Raw genomic sequence first — 21,474 nt, 5'->3', positions numbered from 1 at the left:
TCTCAAGCCATCTTAGCTGGCTAATATGTCTCCCTCTTCTTCTTCTTCTTCTTTTTCGTCTTCCTCCTCTCCTCTTTGCAGGTCAACACAACTACCTGTGTGCAGGGAGAAATGACTGCATCATTGATAAGATCCGGAGAAAGAACTGTCCAGCCTGCCGCTTCAGGAAATGTCTTAAAGCCGGAATGAACTTGGAAGGTAAATAGTCGGATCCGTCTTCGATCATAAATGAAAACCGTGTTTTGGGTGGATTTCACTTTGTAAGGTGTGCTATTTCCAGCTGAAACGGATGACGTGGGTAGGGTATAGTCACAACAGAGACGTGATTAAATCCTGCCGATGTAATGGGATTGCTCAAAAAGGGGGTGTGGCTTAGCAAATACAGGCCAATGTGGTGCTGCAGCGGACAGTTAGCCTCCGCCCACACCTTCCTGAGAAATGAAAAATAGGACCTTGACCAAAATAAATAAAATATTTCTTTGCTAGCGACTATGATCCACAGTTTTTTTATGATGGGTGGCGTTCACTCAAGCCCCCAGGAATGGAGCCACATTTGATACTATTAGTTATAGTATAATTAAACCTTCACTAAGTCCCGCCCTCGAACGCAGTCTGGCCAATCAAAGCCAATCAGAGCAGGGTCTAGCAACAATCCAGCTAGACTTTCCTGTGATCTTCTCAGATGTTCTTCATTTACAGGCTGGTTTTGTGGATTTGTGAAATAGTCATCATTAAATATGAAATGGCTGGAATGTATGATAGTGTGTATGATAGACTCGCTACCCAGAGAGGTTGGAAGGAGATGTACTTTTCTAAAATTATGTGTTTCTGTGTAAAAAATCTGTCAAGCTAACATTAGCGTTAGCGCTTCCATCCTACACAAGGTACCAAAGGTACGCATGCTGCTTGTGCTTTTTAATGATTGTAACAGTGAATTGAGACCGCTTCCCTTTACAGGAGCACATAAGAGCCCTATTTAACATTCTGAACAGAAATACAGCAGCAAACGACTATTCTCATGTATAAAGATAGAGTAGACTAGAGTCCTGAGCAGAGATTTCTAGCTCTCCCTGTGTGTGTGTGTGTGTGTGTGTGTGTGTGTGTGTGTGTGTGTGTGTGTGTGTGTGTGTGTGTGTGTGTGTGTGTGTGTGTGTGTGTGTGTGTGTGTGTTTGTTGTTCTCCAAGCTTGACATACCCTCTTCGCTGAGTGTCATGTCATTGGCCCTGTGATGCCTCTACCCACTCTTTCCACTACAGCCTCCAGTATGTCTCATTTAAACCGCCGTCGCTTATGTTTTTTGGAAAATGGGCAAGCCACATCACTTCGGCTGAGTCACGTCACCACACCACCACCTGCTTAAATGACTGAGAAAACGCTGCCATGTTGACAATCATTTCTACTTCATTATATCATCGATACTAAGAACACTTCCATGATTACAATGCTGATTATTCTAGTCTATGAGACCATTTTAATTATTTGTTATTGTAGCGTTCTAAATATGATGAAACTATCAGTCTATGACAGGCTTTAATTAAAACAATAGCTCTCTATCATATCACGTTTATTTAACTATCATACAGTCACAACACAATTTAGTCTTCCCCATCTGTTCCCAGACGTCTGAGTTGAGATTTGTTTTGATTAAATTAAATTATTTCTCTTTTACCAGATTAAAAATGATAACATTTTGTCAAAAAAAAAATCTGAATTCTTTCCAAAAAGGTCTCTCTGCCATTTGTCTTAGCATTCAACTTTTTTTCCTGTTCCTCTCTCATCTCTTCTTATATATATCATGTGTTGCCTTATGACTGTTTTCATGGTACCGTTACTCTAAGATCTGGGGTTTCACTTTGAATCAAAAAGCAGTGCTTTGTTTTTCAAGATGGTGACAGCGGTGAGATGAAGACAGATCTCCTGCAGACTTTGAAAATCCCTTTTCTGAATTTGTGGTTTTGATGATTTGGACATCTTTGGATTTGACGTCGTCAAAATAAAAGATAAAACAAGCCTCTGATGTGAGCACAGATATCTCACAACAATTTCCTAGAAAGGAAATCCAATGAAAACTCTTGACCTTCATGTTAAAGTTTGCAGCGTGGCTCACCTGTGAACACGTACGTGTGGCATTCGGCCATTGTCTATGAATGTGCTCTTTTGTGCGTGCGTGGCGGTATGCAGGCGAGGCCGTGTGAGAGCGCCGCCTTCACCCACGCATTGATCGCGGCATTATTCACAGCCTCAGATCACCTGGCGATGCTTCACTCTGCTCCGAGGGATGAGTCTTTAGGACGCAACAATTAAGCGAGATGAGGTTTAGGAAGACGGACATGGGGAAGCAACAGGTGCAGCACAACTACTTGCTTAAGTGCTTTAAACTTTTTTCCCGCTCATGCTTCCTTGGACCATGAAATTGCTGTCAGTCGTTCGTGAGATTACATAAAAAGGAGTTCAGTGTTTGTCAGACGGTGGTGAAAGTAGTTTTTATACAGCGAGAGGCAGGAAGACGGGAGTGGGATTTGATGGACGTCAGAGCATCAGCAGACAGACTCCCCCCCAGAAAGGCTGTTAGTTGCCATGGAAACGCCAGGAGAGGAAATTAAAAAAAGGTAGAGAGTAGGAAAAAACACGTTTTTCATGGTAACCTGTCAGCCCCTGACACGTTTTGCACATTTAGTGGGGAAAAAATGTCGAAACAATGCCTCGATAGTCTAGAATGTAGAGCTAGTGTACTAATGATATAAAACCAAAGTAGCACTCTCATTTCATCAATTAGCTCTCGGTGGGAAAACAGGTGGGAGGCCCCTGGTCTACATGTTTGCAACTGTTTTTTCCACTCAAGAAAGACTGCAAAGGAAATGTTCCTGGGAGAAATGTAACAGTTTTATTTCCTTCAACTGAAGACTTATGGCTCATTATTACTGGGGAAAAAACTGCCTGTTTCATTCTCCTGACATTCACTGGTTTGTTCAAATTTATATTCAAGCTCATTATACAGTTGATTTAATCCATTTTGTCTCTCATCTTGTTTATTCGTGATTTATAAATTCTACTAAATGTAAGAAGCGGTAGAATCTTTGGTCCACATTTTCTAAACCCTTAGACAGAATAATGCTTTGAAGGTTGTTGGGTTTTTTTGTGCTACGGAAAATTTCTTTCTGAGAGAAAAAGATCAAGCAATGTAAATAATGAATCTAAAAACCTAATTCAAAGTCAGGTATTTATGGCTCGAGGGCACTGAGTGCCGGCGCTCCATCCTTCTCTCGATGCATGAGTGCCACTTCATTGGGTCTTGAGGGTTATCTAGATAATTAGCAGGAGATAATAACATGATAAGAGAAATTCTCCTTATATATGAAGCCTCCGGTGAAATGGTGATGAATGAGCTGACCTATTTTAAAGTACTGGGGTGAACAGACCAAGCTGAAGGTAGGTGGAAGTGAGGGGGTTATTTGTAGGTTATTTGTGAATGCATTCAGATGAGTAAGAGGCCTGTGCGTCTGCTTCTAGAAGGCCCGTTCTGTAAGTGTGTATGTACTTGTTATTGGCCTGAAACTCAAGAACAGCGGTGCAACTCATTAATTAATCTGTAAGAAAGTGGAAAATGCATAGTTTGGTTCACTGTCATCGAGCTTCTTTCATATCCATACCTTTCATTATCTCTTTTGTTAACCAACGTTGATGCACACTGTTGATTCTTGATTTTAAGGCACACGGTAATGTATTTATATTTAAAGATTTATGCTATTAAGCTATTTATTGTGCTATGTAGTGAGGTTTAAAGTCAATAAATTACTATGTTGATCTACAGAAAATGAATGCAACAATATTCTGCAATATAAGCAATATAATTTGTTCATAACAGACAAAACAAGACTCCGGGGGAATAGTTTTTGAGATGTTATGGACCAAATGATTAATCAAGTAAAATGATGACTCACTCCATTTTTCATGTCCCCCTTCCCTGCCTTTCCCCCGCCCTCGTCCCCACCGGCTCCCCCAGCGAGGAAAAACAAGAAGCTGAAGATGAAAACCCCGTCCCTGCCTGTCCCGGTCATCCCCAGGCCCATGCCCCAGCTCGTGCCCACCATGCTGTCGGTGCTCAAGGCCATCGAGCCGGAGGTCATCTACTCGGGCTACGACAGCACAGTGCCCGACACCTCCTCGCGGCTCATGACCACTCTCAACAGGCTGGGGGGGCAGCAGGTCATCTCTGCAGTCAAGTGGGCCAAGTCTCTGCCAGGTAAAAAAAGCTCCTCACCGTGTCTGCAGACATCTCGATGGATCAAGCAAAAGTCTGTTACTGGGGGCGTTTCCAGCTTGAAATGGTGACCAGTGTGTTTGTCGTTTGTTACCTTTAATACATGCATCTGGTCGAGGTAACAGTACTTGTGTTGAAAATGTATAACTTCACTCAACATTTAGTTAACAATCTTTCATTTTTAACCGAGCATGTCAGCATGGTTAGCATTCCTCGACGGAACTAAAGGAAACGAGTAGCTACAAGTTAGCTTGTAAAAATCAGATGATTAACATAATTACCTCTTTTGAAATGACATCCGCTAAGTGTATTTCACTAATGTTTCTTGATAGTTTAATGAGCAATGATGCATCGTATTAAATTGTTAGATGTAGTACCATTTCTCCGTTAGGGAAATGGAGGACTGCAGGGTTTCCCTCTGAATCACAAGTAGTTTACAGGTGCATGTATTTTAAGTGCCCGGGGGGGCCTGCATTGAGTTATGTATGGTGTAGTGGTGCAATGTGTTGGAATAGTAATACAATTCAATATTTTTCATATCAAAACATCGTAATAAATCTATACCCGTTTGGGGCCTCAGGCAGCTGTCTATAAGCCTAATGGTAACGTCTGCCCCTGGTGTTTCCCATGACTCCAGTGTATGTCACCTGTGTGTGTGTGTGTGTGTGTGTGTGTGTGTGTGTGTGTGTGTGTGTGTGTGTGTGTGTGTGTGTGTGTGTGTGTGTGTGTGTGTGTGTGTGTGTGTGTGTGTGTGTGTGTGTCAGATGTCATGGCAGATGTATTGCTCAGCTAGTCTACTTGAGAAAGCTGCAAGCATTCACTGCACTTGTACAGTTAGTGAGAAACAAAGAAGGAGTCTTTGTGTGATTTCATCATGATTAGTCTGCTAGCCTGTTCGTTATCCTAATTGGTGGAGTGGTGGCCCGATGTGTATTTAACTTAAGACTGTGCAAAAAAAGCCAGTCTTTCTCCCCTCGTGATTCCTCTTGGCAGTCGAGCCTAAGAACGACAGATGTTCGGCAACCGTCTAATGCAAAGTGTGACCTCTGTAATGGCTGAGTCTGTAGTACGGAACAGTCAACCTCTTCAAAGTCCTTTGATTTTGATGAAGTCGTGACCAATGTTCAACTCTTTACATAAAGATGACGTTCCTGCAACCGGCTGATATCATTATCTCTCTGAAGAGAATGCTTCTACAGCGAGCAGACTTTTCTCTTTTGCATCTCAAAGCATTTCAAATGACTGCTTTGATGGGGTCACCTTCACTTATATGTCTGAACCTCTCTCTCTCTTTCTATATATATATGTATATATATATATATATATATATATATATATGTGTGTGTGTGTGTGTGTGTGTGTGTGTGAGTTTTCTTATGTTACTAGTTTCCCCAAAAAAACTCAATTCATGTTATAAAGTATAATTGCTGGTTTGGAATGCTCCCCAGTTCCAATTCCACAGAAACGAAAATGGAAACACAAAGTTTGGAATTCATACCACCCATGCTGGTGTCCAATCACGAGAAAGAAGGCACATGACTTGATAATCACTCCAAGTATTTGCCTGGAGAGTTTTATCTCACTGTAATTGTTGCCATTGGTCACACCAAAGATTTAAGATCAGATGTCTCAGAGAAAAGCTCTCAATGAAACCGTATCGTTAACTATTTTTATTATTTATTGGTTTTGCTGTGATGTGTGTGTGTGTGTGTGTGTGTGTGTGTGTGTGTGTGTGTGTGTGTGTGTGTGTGTGTGTGTGTGTGTGTGTGTGTGTGTGTGTGTGTGACGGTACGATGACTCCACAGCTGCCAAGGTGATAGTGAGGAAAAGTGCTTCCTGTAGGGTTTTTGGGAGGGGGAGGGGCTTTTACATAACAGAGCCGTGGTTTCAAACAAATGTAATGTGAAAAGGACTTCACATGTGAATTTCCACCTTGACAGTTTAGACTTTAATGAAATTCAATTTAATGAGATTGTCCTGTTTCGCTGTGTGGAAGCTGGCTCCATAATTGGCTTTTAATTATATATTGAGCGGCTGCTTTTTCTTCTGCTCAATGTTCCTGTGTCTTTTTTTATATCAATACATTATGCTGTGCCTTTTAATAATTCAGACAGAAGAGTATCTCAGGCTGCAACATATTCTATAAACCGAATACAGTTAATTATTTACCAAGCTGCAAAAACAAATTAATCTTGCACTGTTTTAAAAATGTGCCAACCTTGCATCCATCCATCCATCCATCCATCATCTTTCCATCCATCCATTCATCCATCCATCCATCATCTTTCCATCCATCCATTCATCCATCCATCCATCATCTTTCCATCCATCTTTCCATCCATCTATGCATCCATCCATGCATCCATCCATCCATCCATCCATCCATGCATCCATGCATCCATCCATGCATCCATGCATCCATCCATCCATCCATCCATCCATCCATCCATCCATCCATGCATCCATCCATCCATCCATCCATCCATGCATCCATCCATCCATCCATCCATCCATCCATCCATCATCTTTCCATCCATCCATCCATCCATCCATCCATCATCTTTCCATCCATCCATCCATCCGCCCATGCATCCATCGGTCCGTCCGTCCATCCATCCATCCATGCATCCATCCGTCCGTCCGTCCATCCATCATCCATTCGCCCATGCATCCATCCATGCATCCGTCCGTCCATCCATCCATCCATCCATCCATCCATGCATCCATCCATCCATCCATCCATCCATGCATCCGTCCGTCCGTCCATCCATCCATCATCCATTCGCCCATGCATCCATCCATCCATCCATCCATGCATCCATCCATGCATCCATCCATGCATCCATCCATGCATCCGTCCGTCCATCCATCCATCCATCCATCCATCCATCCATCCATCCATGCATCCGTCCGTCCGTCCGTCCATCCATCCATCATCCATTCGCCCATGCATGCATCCATCCATGCATCCATCCATCCATCCATCCATCCATGCATCCGTCCCTCCGTCCGTCCGTCCATCCATCCATCCATGCATCCATCCGTCCGTCCATCCATCCATCATCCATTCGCCCATGCATGCATCCATCCATCCATGCATCCATCCATGCATCCATCCATCCATCCATCCATCCATCCATGCATCCGTCCCTCCGTCCGTCCGTCCATCCATCCATCCATCCATGCATCCGTCCGTCCATCCATCCATCCATCCATCCATCCATGCATCCATCCATCCATCCATCCATCCATGCATCCGTCCGTCCGTCCATCCATCCATCATCCATTCGCCCATGCATCCATCCATCCATCCATCCATCCATGCATCCATCCATGCATCCATCCATGCATCCGTCCGTCCATCCATCCATCCATCCATCCATCCATGCATCCATCCATCCATCCATCCATCCATCCATGCATCCGTCCGTCCGTCCGTCCATCCATCCATCATCCATTCGCCCATGCATGCATCCATCCATCCATCCATCCATCCATGCATCCGTCCCTCCGTCCGTCCATCCATCCATCATCCATGCATCCATCGGTCCGTCCGTCCATCCATGCATCCATGCATCCATCCATCATCCATCCATCCATGCATCCATCGGTCCGTCCATCCATCCATCCATGCATCCATCCGTCCGTCCGTCCGTCCATCCGTCCATGCATCCATCCATCCATCCATCCATCATCTTTCCATCCATGCATCCATGCATCCATCCATCCATCCATCCATCCATCCATCCATCATCCATCCATCATCCATCCATCCATCCATGCATCCATCCATCCATCCATCATCCATCCATCCATCATCCATGCATCCATCCATCCATCCATCCATCCATCCATCCATCCATCATCCATCCATCATCCATCCATGCATCCATCCGTCCGTCCGTCCATCCATCCATCCATGCATCCATCGGTCCGTCCGTCCATCCATCCATCCATGCATCCATCCGTCCGTCCGTCCATCCATCATCCATTCGCCCATGCATCCATCCATGCATCCGTCCGTCCATCCATCCATCCATCCATCCATCCATGCATCCATCCATCCATCCATCCATCCATCCATCCATCCATCATCCATTCGCCCATGCATCCATCCATCCATCCATCCATGCATCCATCCATGCATCCATCCATGCATCCGTCCGTCCATCCATCCATCCATCCATCCATCCATGCATCCATCCATCCATCCGTCCGTCCGTCCATCCATCCATCATCCATTCGCCCATGCATCCATCCATCCATCCATCCATGCATCCATCCATGCATCCATCCATGCATCCGTCCGTCCAGCCATCCATCCATCCATCCATCCATGCATCCATCCATCCATCCATCCATCCATGCATCCGTCCGTCCGTCCATCCATCCATCATCCATTCGCCCATGCATCCATCCATCCATCCATGCATCCATCCATGCATCCATCCATCCATCCATCCATCCATGCATCCGTCCCTCCGTCCGTCCATCCATCCATCATCCATGCATCCATCGGTCCGTCCGTCCATCCATCCATCCATCCATGCATCCATCCGTCCGTCCGCCCATCCATGCATCCATCCATCATCCATCCATCCATGCATCCATCGGTCCGTCCATCCATCCATCCATGCATCCATCCGTCCGTCCGTCCATCCATCCATCCATGCATCCATCCGTCCGTCCGCCCATCCATGCATCCATGCATCCATCCATCATCCATCCATCCATGCATCCATCGGTCCGTCCATCCATCCATCCATGCATCCATCCGTCCGTCCGTCCGTCCATCCGTCCATGCATCCATCCATCCATCCATCCATCATCTTTCCATCCATGCATCCATCAGTCCGTCCGTCCGTCCGTCCGTCCATCCATCCATCCATCCATCCATCCATCATCCATCCATCATCCATCCATGCATCCATCCATCCGTCCGTCCATCCATCCATCATCCATCCACCCATGCATCCATCAGTCCGTCCGTCCGTCCGTCCGTCCATCCATCCATCCATCCATCATCCATTCGCCCATGCATCCATCCATCCATGCATCCATCCATCCATCCATCCATCCATCCATTATCTGTTATAGGTCGAGAGCTTATCTTAACCACCAGATTAAATCCTTCCCAGCGTTTTGCCCCCCATGCCTATCCTAATTTTTTGTGGTATCATTAGCAGCTCAGTTTATTTATGTGGTCATGACATTTTGCGAGTTTCTGTCCACGTACGATTCTTTCTAACCCGCTTCGTCTGACTTTCCCAGGCTTCCGCAACCTGCACCTGGATGACCAGATGACCTTGCTGCAGTGCTCCTGGCTCTTCCTCATGTCCTTCAGCCTGGGTTGGAGGTCGTATGAGCAGTGCAACGGCAGCATGCTCTGCTTCGCCCCGGATCTCGTCATCAACGAGTGCGTACCACGGGCCAGCTGTTGTGCAGTCCTGACATTTTGTCGGCCGATGTTGTTTTTCATTTGCTCATTTCAGGGTGTAACTCTCACTTCATCACTTGGCTTACTCACTCGCCCATCTATCGGTTCGTGATTCAGCTTGGCAGTGAGAGAAGTCAGCGTATTGACTGTAGGCACGGCACCCACCGTTTATTGGTCATTTGTCAGTTTCTGTGTGTTAGGTTGTTAAATCAGTTGAAAAGAAGCAGGACTTAGGGGAGCTGAAGGGTCATTTGCCAGGCGATTGGGCTACCTTAGCGTACAAACTAGAAACAGCTAGTGTAGCTCTGTCCATAGTTAAACATGTACCTGCAGGCACCTTCAAACCTCACTCATTAACATCTTGTATCTCGTCGTTTCTTTGATCCCTAAAACTACATTTGTGGTTACAGGGCATTGCATGCTAGGATTTGTTTCCAACCCTATTGTCCAGCTGTTTCCCCTTTCTTCTTAATCGTCTCCTGGTGTAACTCTCAGAAAGAGAGCGACAGAGTGCATTTCCCAAAAAATATCGATATTAGGGTCCTTTGAGATTTAGCAATGAAAAAAATCACTTACAAATGTTCATTTCTTCCCGAGAGAGAAGATCAAAACGATTTGAATACCAAGAGTCACAATATTCACACAAAACAAAAGTCTCAGATAATGAAATTCTCCTTTTACATTTTCAACACGATGATCCGGGTCCAGCTGTACCGACTGTACACAGATGCTGCCCAAAAAGGAAGGAAACCACAGGATCAAAATGAAACCATGTTGTTTTAGAATGCTTTATTGAGATACATCTTTATGGGAAAGAACACTTCATGCAACACAAACAGCAGAGCACCAACAGGAAAGCACATTCATCACGCAGGAGGAAGGGAGGATCAATTACACGCGGCGTCACACAGTAAATAACCTTTTACCTTGAAGCCGCAGAGAGAAAGAGACAGCTCAGGCACGATGGCTTTATGATGGCCGGTATGTTAATGACTTAAAGAATCAGTGGCTGCAGAAATTGATTGTGCTTTGAAATCGTTGTGCTTACCACGGTCTTTGTAGTCCCCAGAAACAGGATAAAACGGAGGCTCTTCGCCCGTTAGCTTGTATGTACGTGTTTCTAGCTTTTGAAGGTCAGACTTGAAATACTCACAGAGGTGAGACATTGTCGAGATTTATCCATTATCTTTGATATCAAACCTCTTCATGGTCACTGTTTCATATTTATAGAGAGAATGTCATATTGATGAGGTGATGTTTGTTATACTACAGTGTTGAAATGTAATTACAGTTGGGCACAGTGCTTTTCCATTTTCACATTTGAATTTGAAGATTGAATCAAGTGGCTTTTGCATATTATATATTATGTATATATATATATATATATATATATAAAGTTGTCAGAGAATGTGCATAAATGTCTGTCGAAATTGATTATCCTTTTTTTAAATTTCAAACGGGATTCATGACGCATGTAAAAATGGCAAATTAAATAACAATATTTCCACTGCATTTCAATTAAAAAAAGCATCTGAATATTGAGAATTAAATGTCAAGTACTTTTCCCATTTTATTTCTATTACTGTAAATCCCACGCTAATAGTCAATATGCAGATTGCATGATTGAATTTTAATTAAATTCATGCATATATAAGTGGGAAATGATTCAACAATTCTATTTGAATTTAGTCTGCCAAAGGCTTCCATAGGGGAAGGGCACGTAAACAAATAGATAAGAAAGGTGAAGAAGTCGAGGCCGGTTGCCCTGCAGTTGGCCAGGATGAATAGATGACTCTGAACCCAAGGCTGGGTATCAGGAGAATGTGCAGTATTGATTTTAGAGGTAGAAATGTGGGCTGTGTGTTAATGGAAGTGAGGTGTGAAAATCCACCAGGACTGGTTTCAGAGTCCCGTTTCCTCCCAGACGGTGGTAGTGCTCTCCTGCTGGGGTGGATTATTTTGAAGGTAATAATGGGATGAGAGCCTAATCTGTTCCTCTTTGTTTTTTTTCTCCTGTTTATTCCCTCATTCCTACGTTTCCCCTCCTCTCAGAGAGCGTATGAAGCTGCCCTTCATGACCGACCAGTGCGAGCAGATGCTGAAAATCTGCAACGAGTTTGTGAGACTGCAGGTGTCCTACGACGAGTACCTGTGCATGAAGGTCCTGCTACTGCTCAGTACAGGTAACGAAACCCAGCCTCACCCAACGCTGCAGGCAGACGGGACAGCTGTGAACGGTTGATGCCCTAAATATGACATGAGTCCTCTTCAGCAATCAGAGGAGTTAGATCTGCACACGAGGCCTCTGCTTTACAGGTTTTGTGTGTTTTTGCTTTGTGAGTAATGCAGTGTTACAGTAATACAGTGTTTTCAACTGGATGATTCCGCCTCACACCTGCAGTTACAATGATGAGTGTCTTTCGATACTTTGAGTGCCAGAAGTCGGATTATTTATTTTTTTTCTTCATCGAGGGTTCCTAAAAAAACGCTGTTTCACTCAAAGTACAGTCTGTTCATCTTCCGTGGTTCCCGTCTCAGTTGAAAAGATCTTCAAGGGTCCAACAAGTAGCTGATCTCTAGACGTGTTTTTATCCCCGTGAACAGAAAGCTGCCTTGTTCTGTAACCACGTTTGCTTCAGTCGTTTAACGTATAAATTGCACATTCTAAGAGAGTTAAATCTGTCCGTTTCTTATGTTAGAGGGTAAAATACAACGTTTTTTTTGGCTTGCTGTGTGATCATCACAGTTGCAAATTGGCGAAATAAGAGCACATAATGAAAAACCTCATAATAAGCAATTTTGATCAGTTTTGCAAGTGAGTGAAAATTGGATTCAGCAGAACGGTATTCTCGTATTCCAAATTGATTCTGAATGCATTTTGATTTGGTGGCAGTGATTTACTTTAAAATGTATCAGTAAGTGAGTGTCATTAGAGGGGCGGGACTCTAACTACGCAGAACAAAGAGGTCAAATGTTCAGCAGCCCTCACTTTTCTTTCTTTCCAGCTATGTAATTAGCACTTTCCATATCCAGATAAACACTACACAGCATGATATAAAGTATTAGTGGATCAAACTTTTAGACAATTATGTATTTATAATTTGCTGAGGAGGAGAGCAGGCTTTCTTTCGCCTCCCTCTTGGTGAATGGCAAGGGGAAGGGATGCACTTAAGAGGCAATTTGATGGTTATGTAGAGGAAATGACATTTCCATACTGAGCCCTGTTTGTATTTTCGTACCTGAGAGCTGTTTCCATTCGGTTCCCGCAGGAACGGGAATACTTTCAGGTCAGGACAACGTGTTTTAAGCCATTTTAGTCACTTCTCTTTTCTCAAAATGAAAGTTGCGTATGGGACGATTTCATCCACTGTTAAACCGCATGTTAAGTTCAGAAGTTAACATCTGTACCACGTGATTTATATAATTGTTTTTGAAAAAAACGCACAGGAATGCGTTGCAGAATCTCTTTTCTATTAATTCCCTAAGCCCTGCTGAATAAAGCATTTAGTTGTATTTTATACGGAATAATCCAGACTAGAGAGGAGGACAGGCAATCTGTTTTTACTCTCGCAGCCAAACCTGAGCGTGCATAATGACGAGGCGAGAGAGCACTCCCACTGCGATATCTCCCGTTCATCTGATTATGCAAATCAGACAGTATCTCACCCGATCCCACTCTCAATCCCTGGGCCAGTTACTTTCCCAGTGCCACGCCAGACTGACGAGGAGTCTGTGATGTTGTTGACAAGGTCGTCATGACAACTGCATATTGATGTTTTGTGTTTTTTTCCAGCTTTTAATCATACCATAGTGACCACCAAAGCCAAGGTTCAGACTAAAACTAAGAGCAACATTCCCGATGGATTTTCAGTTTGAGACAATCAATGTGCGAACCAGCTGTTCGCATCTTCAGCTGTGCAGATGGCAGAGCACAAAACACTGTATAATGCATGTCTGCATGCAAATTGAATGGGTTTGGTGGAAGTTATTCAGGGCGAATGCACGTTTCTTCTATTGATTTGAAGTCTCAAATATAGATACTATATAACTGCTCCAACTCCCTCCTGTAGACATAAATTAGCTCCTCTTAGACGGGGTGTCAAGCTTGTGTTCTTGGTCTGATGTGGATTCATTTTGAGTTCTTGTCATGCTTCTGTATTAACTGCCAGCCAATATAAAAACAATGATCCTGATAGGATTTCAAACTAGTTCATATGATCTAACCTGGGATCTCCTGATGTTCTGAGAGGCTCAAAGTACAAATAACAAGTTCAAATGTGTCAATCAGTTACGTCTTTAATTTTATGAGTCTGTTATTGCCAGCTAACTTTAATACTGACGTGTCTCTTGGTGTGTGTGTGTGTGTGTGTGTGTGTGTGTGTGTGTGTGTGTGTGTGTGTGTGTGTGTGTGTGTGTGTGTGTGTGCAGTACCGAAAGATGGCCTGAAGAGCCAGGCAGTGTTTGACGAGATCAGGATGACTTACATCAAGGAACTGGGAAAAGCCATCGTCAAGAGAGAGGAGAACGCGAGTCAGAACTGGCAGCGTTTCTACCAGCTAACTAAGCTACTGGACTCCATGCAGGAGGTTAGAGAAACACGCAGTGACACACTGATATACATGATGCATGCTTTGTGTTTTTCCTCTTCTTTTAAGGGCATTACTGAATGTTCCACTTGAACCTTAACTGCAGATGTAAAGGCAAATTTAAGGTCAATCCTGTAAATCTTTTTGTCTCCTCCAGATGGTCGAAGGTCTCCTCCAGATCTGTTTCTACACCTTTGTGAATAAAACCCTAAGTGTGGAATTCCCCGAGATGCTTGCGGAGATCATCACCAACCAGATACCAAAATTCAAAGACGGGAGCGTCAAGCCTCTGCTGTTTCATCAGAAATGACTGCCTTAAACTGTGAAGCAATGCCTTAAATCCTGCCCTTGCCCGTGTACCTCCCTGGGGCCCCCAAGCTTTCGCCCCAAGCCCCTAGGCCTTTGCTTGCCCTGCCTCCTCCATCACTAGGATTACATTCTCTCTCCCCCCCTTAAGGAATTCCGCCACACTCCTCCAGGCCTCAGCCATCCAATTCAGCCATTCGAGCACAATACCTCACGGTAGGACACCCTACCGTCGACCTGTAGCCCTTTCTCTTGGCAAATCAAGAAGTGTTTGTCATCCAGGTGAAATATGTTGGCTCTGAATGTCTCGTTGACAGGATGCATTTTGGGCGATTCAAGTTTGATTTTATTCCCCCTCGCCCCCTCTTCCGTCCACGATCCTGTTCTCAGGTTTCTTTTTCATTCGGTGGCCACCTGCCTCTTATTCTCTCCTGCCTCCAGTGTTTTATTTCTGTTTTACCGACAAGCCAACACCCGAAAACACCTTTTCCACCCTCGCTGTGACACCCAACTCACCGGATTAGCAGCCTATTGAAGCTTTCTCTCCAAGCTCCAGCCTACTGTTCCCTCTGCTCACCTGCCCAGCTTGTCTGTTGCCCTTCCCAGCTCTACTGCGCTGAGAATGTAGTGGTTGTTCACTTGTTGTGGTTTTCCAGAGGACTGTCGGAGAAAGGACGACAAATTTGAAAACATACTCTTGACACGAGAGAATCTTTTTTTTTTTTTTTTTTTTTGCTTCTCCCAAGAACATTGAGGACAAACTGTTTTCAGCTGTGAATGAGTTATCATTTCTGAAATGATATCAGTCAGATTTCTATACATGACCAATGGAAGAAAAATATAAAAACAACTAGAGGAATATTCACTTATTTTATGCAGACGTGCATTTTCTGACCACACATGCAAAAGTAACGCTTACGCACACAAACATTCAAAGTATTCACAGACATTCACTCAATACAATGTTTACACAGGGAATCTGAGAAGGGAAAAACAGTGCCTTTTAGCTTCTAAAGCTCTGCATAGCCATCCTATCTAAACCATTTTTTGTGCATAAGAATCTAATATTGACAGACACATTTATTTTATGCTATTTCCTTTTTCCACGCTGGCATTTTATGTTTTCTTTCTAAGTAGCCGTTTTTGTGTGTGTGTGTTTTCAGTGAAGGCAGCTCTCAGATCTGCTTTGATCCCCGGACATGCATGGAAGGAAGACAGTCTATGGTACAGATAGAAACGCGTAGAGCAGTTTGAAACAAGATCTTCATTTGAAAAGGTCTTAAAAGGTTTGAGAATCACAGAAAAAGACATGGGAAAGTATAAAAAATGTTAATGTCGAAGTTCCAAAACACATTTCACATGTGTCTCTTTTTCCAATCAGTATCACATTGTTACGTTAAGTTAGAGTATCCAGACTATATCAAATATTATGTTGAATACAGATACAAATACTTTAAGGTTGTAACAAGCTGCAACCACATTGGTGCTAAATGGACACCACTGGAATAAAACAAGGCACACCTGATGTTTTGTCATATTTAGGGGCAGACTGACTGACTTGAACATTAGGATTTGCATTTTTCTTTTTGAATAATCACAAAGTTAATTTTAATCAAATGTGTTTACAAGCCTTTATTCAGAAGTTATTCAGATACAATCACACAGGTGGGGTTAAAAGAACTAAATTGCCTTTGAAAAAAAAAAAAACATCCAAAGCGTCTTTGTGTTTCCAAATCGCCATAAAAATTCAATCAAGCCTGCCTTGAAGTCAAAACCGTCCTTTCATTCCCAGCTGCAATCATACTGTGGTTCTAGTTTAGCAAATGGTTTTTTATACAACTTTACTTTCAAACGTGGTTTCTTGAATTAACCTGGCCAGACTGCCACAGACATCACAGTGAGGTCACATAGGAATGCAAATCATTTCATGGTGTGTGTTGTAACCTAACGGGAGTACTACACTGGTTGGATTTTCAAATAAGGTAACGTGCTCGTTAAATTCTCAAACCACTAAATACTGACAAGTGTATTAACTGACTTCCTTCTGAATATTCCAGACATGATTAACATCAGCGTATAGTGCTCCTGATAGGTAAGAAAAAAGCATATTATTTGTGACAAACGTTGCGTTTCCCTCTAAATATATGTTAAGAACAATAGAGACGCCCATAATCTATGGAACCTCTTTTCTCGGCACAAGATTTCACCACTAAAGTTGAAATATTTTTGGAAGGAGATGCTGTTTGCTCCAAATAATTTGTGAAAGGAAGCTCAGGCTATGGGTGACTACATCGCTTGGATGTGTTCCACTAGTGCCAAATGTTCTATCAAGTTTGTATATGTCTTTTCCTGGAGATGTGAACGAGTGATTATTCAGTTGTGATGTGGTTTTTTTGTAATTCTCGCTTGAGGGGGTTCTCATTAATGAGGAAAGATCTTCAGTGTCACACCCACACCAGCTCTAAAGTACTGATTGTTATCATCCAAGTTGAGTGTATGACAGGCTCTCTTTTTGTGGAAATGCACAAAATATTGTATTTTTGAAATGGCAAAGTAAGCAGTAATATCTACTGCTGTCACACAGGTGGTGGTCAGCATTTTGGTACATTTGTAATGTGAAACATGTTCGTACCAGCTTATGTGATGACCAAAGCAAAATACATTAACAGCGTAGTTGTACATTGGCTTCAGCTGGAAGCGAAACACAATGCTTCCCCCTCCATATAGGTCTATTTTCCCCAGAGTAACAGCCTAAAATATCAACCATACAGATTTTCAGATGTTTACTCTGAATGGTACTCGTCCCTCCGCAGTGCATAACTCTGAATGGCCGTTCACAGACTGTGTAGCAGGTTGCCATAGAGACTGGACATTTGTGTTACTTACAGCTAACAGCACAGCAGACTCTGGATGCGTACAAGCCACTATTCAATAAGAGCCATCGTGTTTTCATCAGCCATTCTGCCAAAGGATGGTCACTCGCAGCAGGGTTGTTTCATGTGCCACGCAGGCTTTCAGCTTCCCTCGCTGGCTCGGCCTCTCGGCCGTGCGTTGTGAAGAACCTGGGCTTGATGCCGCTCACGTCTGTGTTGATTCCTCTGGGGGATTATTTGTTTGGGTGACTTTTGCTACAGTATTACAGTTTTTGCCTCAGAAAACCAGCTTGAACGTGTAGATGTAACCATATCCCTGCTCACTTCTAAATGGCCATAGGTGTATATAGCAGCGCCGACATATCCAGTGCAATGTAAACAGTGTCTATTAATATAAAATATTTTTACATGGACATAACCTCTATACTCCTATACATTTTTCTCTTTTACCTTTCAACTCCTTTAAAGGCCTTGCGAAAGGGAGACAGAGAGCCATAGAAATACACTTTCAAATCAGGAAATAGATAAACCCGTAACAAACATCAATGCTTTTGGAGATTATCTATTGTGTAAAAAAAAAAGAAAAAAAAGAAAGATAATATTTTCTGCGGTTTTGAATAAATCAGCCATCCTCTTTGATATGAATAATTTTACCCAATGCTTTTTGTACATTGAACGAGTCAAGAAAGTAAATATTTTTTTTTCTGTTTGTTGGTTTGTGTTTGATAAAGGTAGACGTGTTGAATACATTAGGAAGTGTTGAACATGTTTGTCTTGTGAAGTAAATGTAAATTCTACGAGTCATTGGGAAAGTCTATATGAATGCTCACTGTATTTTAAAGTTCTATGGAAACGAGGGAGAGAGGGATGGAAGGTGAGACGGACTGGAGGAGGTTTTTGCGTTATAGAAGAGTGACCAAAGCAGAAGAGGAAAATAAAAGATTTGACAAACAAAAAGAAGTATTCAAGCAGTTACATTTTAAGTAGCACTTATTATCCAACTTCTAGTACTTCTTTTTTTGAACGGTATCTTTTGTAAAGGTCCAGGCTTTGGATCCCATGTTTATTGCTGTGAGGATTTACTGGTCACTTTAAAATAGAAAACGAAACAAAAAAAGTTGAATCTCCGCGTGAAAGTAAATCTACCAGAGCCTGACGGAATTGCACTACCCTCATACTGGTTGATAAAGTCTATTTTGTATAAAATACATGCAAATATTATCTTTAAAGATTAAGGGCAGATCATGTTTCACTGGTACATATGGCTATGGCTTTCATTGAAGTCTGTTTTGTTCGTATTTCAGTTATGTAAATGTAATCCAATGTAAAAACAAACAAAAAAAATATAAAAAGTTTGTTTAAAAAAAAACAATAGTTTGTTTTACTTCTGTATTACACCTCTTCTGTAGCCAGTGTCGATATTTTCACCTATTTGATTAAATGTTGAATTAAGTTATCTGTGTTGTTCTTTGACATTGGATTTGACATCGTGTTGGTAACAACTTGGATGATGTTTTTGTCATCACTGGTTAAAAGTGGGGATTCAGAAGGACTGATTTCTCTTTATTTCAAACATCTTACACAATAAAGTTTCCCATTTTTCAATCCTTAGCTGAAGTGGTTCTATTTTTTCTCTCAGTTCCCAGTTATTGAAAATGACATGGACATGTTGGTAATCATATATACTTAATTGTATATACAGATCATCTAAAGGAATAGTTTATTAAAGTTGTAGTATAGTTTGTCGAAAAAAGGTAATATGAAAGTCACAGTATAAAAAAGTCAGTATAATATGTTGAAGTCGTAAAAAAAAGTCAGTATAGCATGTGGAAAAAAGTCATAAAAAAGTCAGTATATGTTGAAAAAAGTTTTAAAAAGAAAGTCAGTTTGTTGAAAAAATCATTAAAAAGTCAATAATGTTGGGAAAAAGTCATAAAAAAAGTCAGTATAATATTTTGAAAAAAGTCATAAAAAAGTCAGTAAATAATGTTGAAAAAAATAATAAAAGTCAGTATATGTTGGAAAAAGTAAAAAAGTCAGAATAGAATGATGAAAAAACTCATAAAGAATCAGTATAGCATGTTGAAAAATGTTTAAAAAAAAATCATAAAAATGTCAGTATACGTTGGAAAAAGTCAGAATAATATGTTGAAAAAATCATAAAAAAGTCAGTATATGTTGGAAAAAGTCAGAATAATATGTTGAAAAAATCATAAAAAAGTCAGTATATGTTGGAAAAAGTCAGAATATTTTGAAAAAAGTCATAAAAAAGTCAGTATATGTTGAAAAGTCTTAAAAAAAAGTCAGAATAGAATGTTGAAAAAAGTCATAAAAAAGTCAGTATAGTATGTTGAAAAATGTTTTAAAAAGAAAGTCAGTATGTTGAAAAAAATCCTAAAAAAGTCAGTATATGTTGAAAAAAATCATAAAAAAAGTCAGAATAATATGTTGAAAAAATCATAAAATAGTCAGTATATGTTGGAAAAAGTCAGAATATTTTGAAAAAAGTCATAAAAAAGTCAGTATATGTTGAAAAGTCTTAAAAAAAAGTCAGAATAGAATGTTGAAAAAAGTCATAAAAAAGTCAGTATAGTATGTTGAAAAATGTTTTAAAAAGAAAGTCAGTATGTTGAAAAAAATCCTAAAAAAGTCAGTATATGTTGAAAAAAATCATAAAAAAAGTCAGAATAATATGTTGAAAAAATCATAAAATAGTCAGTATATGTTGGAAAAAGTCAGAATATGTTGAAAAAAGTCATAAAAAAGTCAGTATATGTTGAAAAGTCTTAAAAAAAAGTCAGAATAGAATGTTGAAAAAAGTAATAAAAAAGTCAGTATAGTATGTTGAAAAATGTTTTAAAAAGAAAGTCAGTATGTTGAAAAAAATCATAAAAACGTCAGTATATGTTGAAAAAAATCATAAAAAAGTCAGTATAATATGTTGAAAAAAATCATTAAAAAGACAATAAATAATGTTGAAAAAAAATCATAAAAATGTCAGTATACGTTGGAAAAAGTCAGAATAATACATTGAAAAAATCATAAAAAAGTCAGTATATGTTGAAAAAATCATAAAAAAGTCAGTAGGCCTATATGTTGGAAAAAGTCAGAATAATATGTTGGAAAAAGTCAGTATATGTTGATAAGTCATAAAAAAAAGTCAGTATAATATGTTGAAAAAAGTCGTAAAAAAGTCGGTATATGTTGAAAAAAAATCATAAAAAAGTCAGTAAATAATGTTGAAAAAAAAAAAAAAAGTCAGTATGTTGGAAAAAGCCAGAAGATGTTGAAAAAAGTCATAAAAAAGTCAGTATATGTTGAAAAAAGACAAAAAGTCAGAATAGAATGTTGAAAAAAGTCATAAAAAAGTCAGTATAGCATGTTGAAAAATGTTTTAAAAAGAAAGCCAGTATGTTGAAAAAAAATCATAAAAATGTCAGTATACGTTGGAAAAAGTCAGAATAATATGTTGAAAAAATCATAAAAAAGTCAGTATATGTTGGAAAAAGTCAGAATATTTTGAAAAAAGTCATAAAAAAGTCAGTATATGTTGAAAGGTCTTAAAAAAAAGTCAGAATAGAATGTTGAAAAAAGTCAGTATGTATGTTGAAAAATGTTTTAAAAAGAAAGTCAGTATGTTGAAAAAAATCCTAAAAAAGTCAGTATATGTTGAAAAAATCATTAAAAAAGTCTGAATAATATGTTGAAAAAATCATAAAAAAGTCAGTATATGTTGGAAAAAGTCAGAATAATATGTTGGAAAAAGTCATAAAAAAGTCAGTATATGTTGATAAGTCATAAAAAAAAGTCAGTATAATATGTTGAAAAAAGTCGTAAAAAAGTCGGTATATGTTGAAAAAAAATCATAAAAATGTCAGTATACGTTGGAAAAAGTCAGAATAATACATTGAAAAAATCATAAAAAAGTCAGTATATGTTGAAAAAAGTCGTAAAAAAGTCGGTATATGTTGAAAAGAAATCATAAAAAAGTCAGTAAATAATGTTGAAAA

The 21,474-nt window shown here is 40.6% G+C and overlaps 1 protein-coding gene across 3 annotated transcripts in view; it reads left to right on the top strand.

Annotated features, from left to right (window-relative positions):
* The window catches only part of LOC311025221 (glucocorticoid receptor-like), a 61,611-nt gene extending 42,542 nt beyond the window's left edge, over positions 1-19,069 (top strand). For all 3 annotated transcript variants that reach the window (XM_084028042.1, XM_084028043.1, XM_084028041.1), the window contains 6 exons: positions 82-198; positions 4,005-4,244; positions 9,534-9,678; positions 11,752-11,882; positions 14,128-14,285; positions 14,443-19,069. In XM_084028042.1, coding sequence (XP_083884168.1) covers positions 82-198; positions 4,005-4,244; positions 9,534-9,678; positions 11,752-11,882; positions 14,128-14,285; positions 14,443-14,595 — 944 coding nt within the window. In that variant the 3' untranslated portion in view covers positions 14,596-19,069. The remainder of the gene's footprint in view (positions 1-81; positions 199-4,004; positions 4,245-9,533; positions 9,679-11,751; positions 11,883-14,127; positions 14,286-14,442) is intronic.
* Positions 19,070-21,474: the final 2,405 nt, after the last annotated feature.

The sequence above is a fragment of the Eutrigla gurnardus genome (assembly GCF_963514095.1).
Source record: "Eutrigla gurnardus genome assembly, chromosome: 15".
In the NCBI taxonomy this organism is placed as follows: domain Eukaryota; kingdom Metazoa; phylum Chordata; class Actinopteri; order Perciformes; family Triglidae; genus Eutrigla; species Eutrigla gurnardus.
This window is presented reverse-complemented; position numbering and strand designations above follow the sequence as displayed.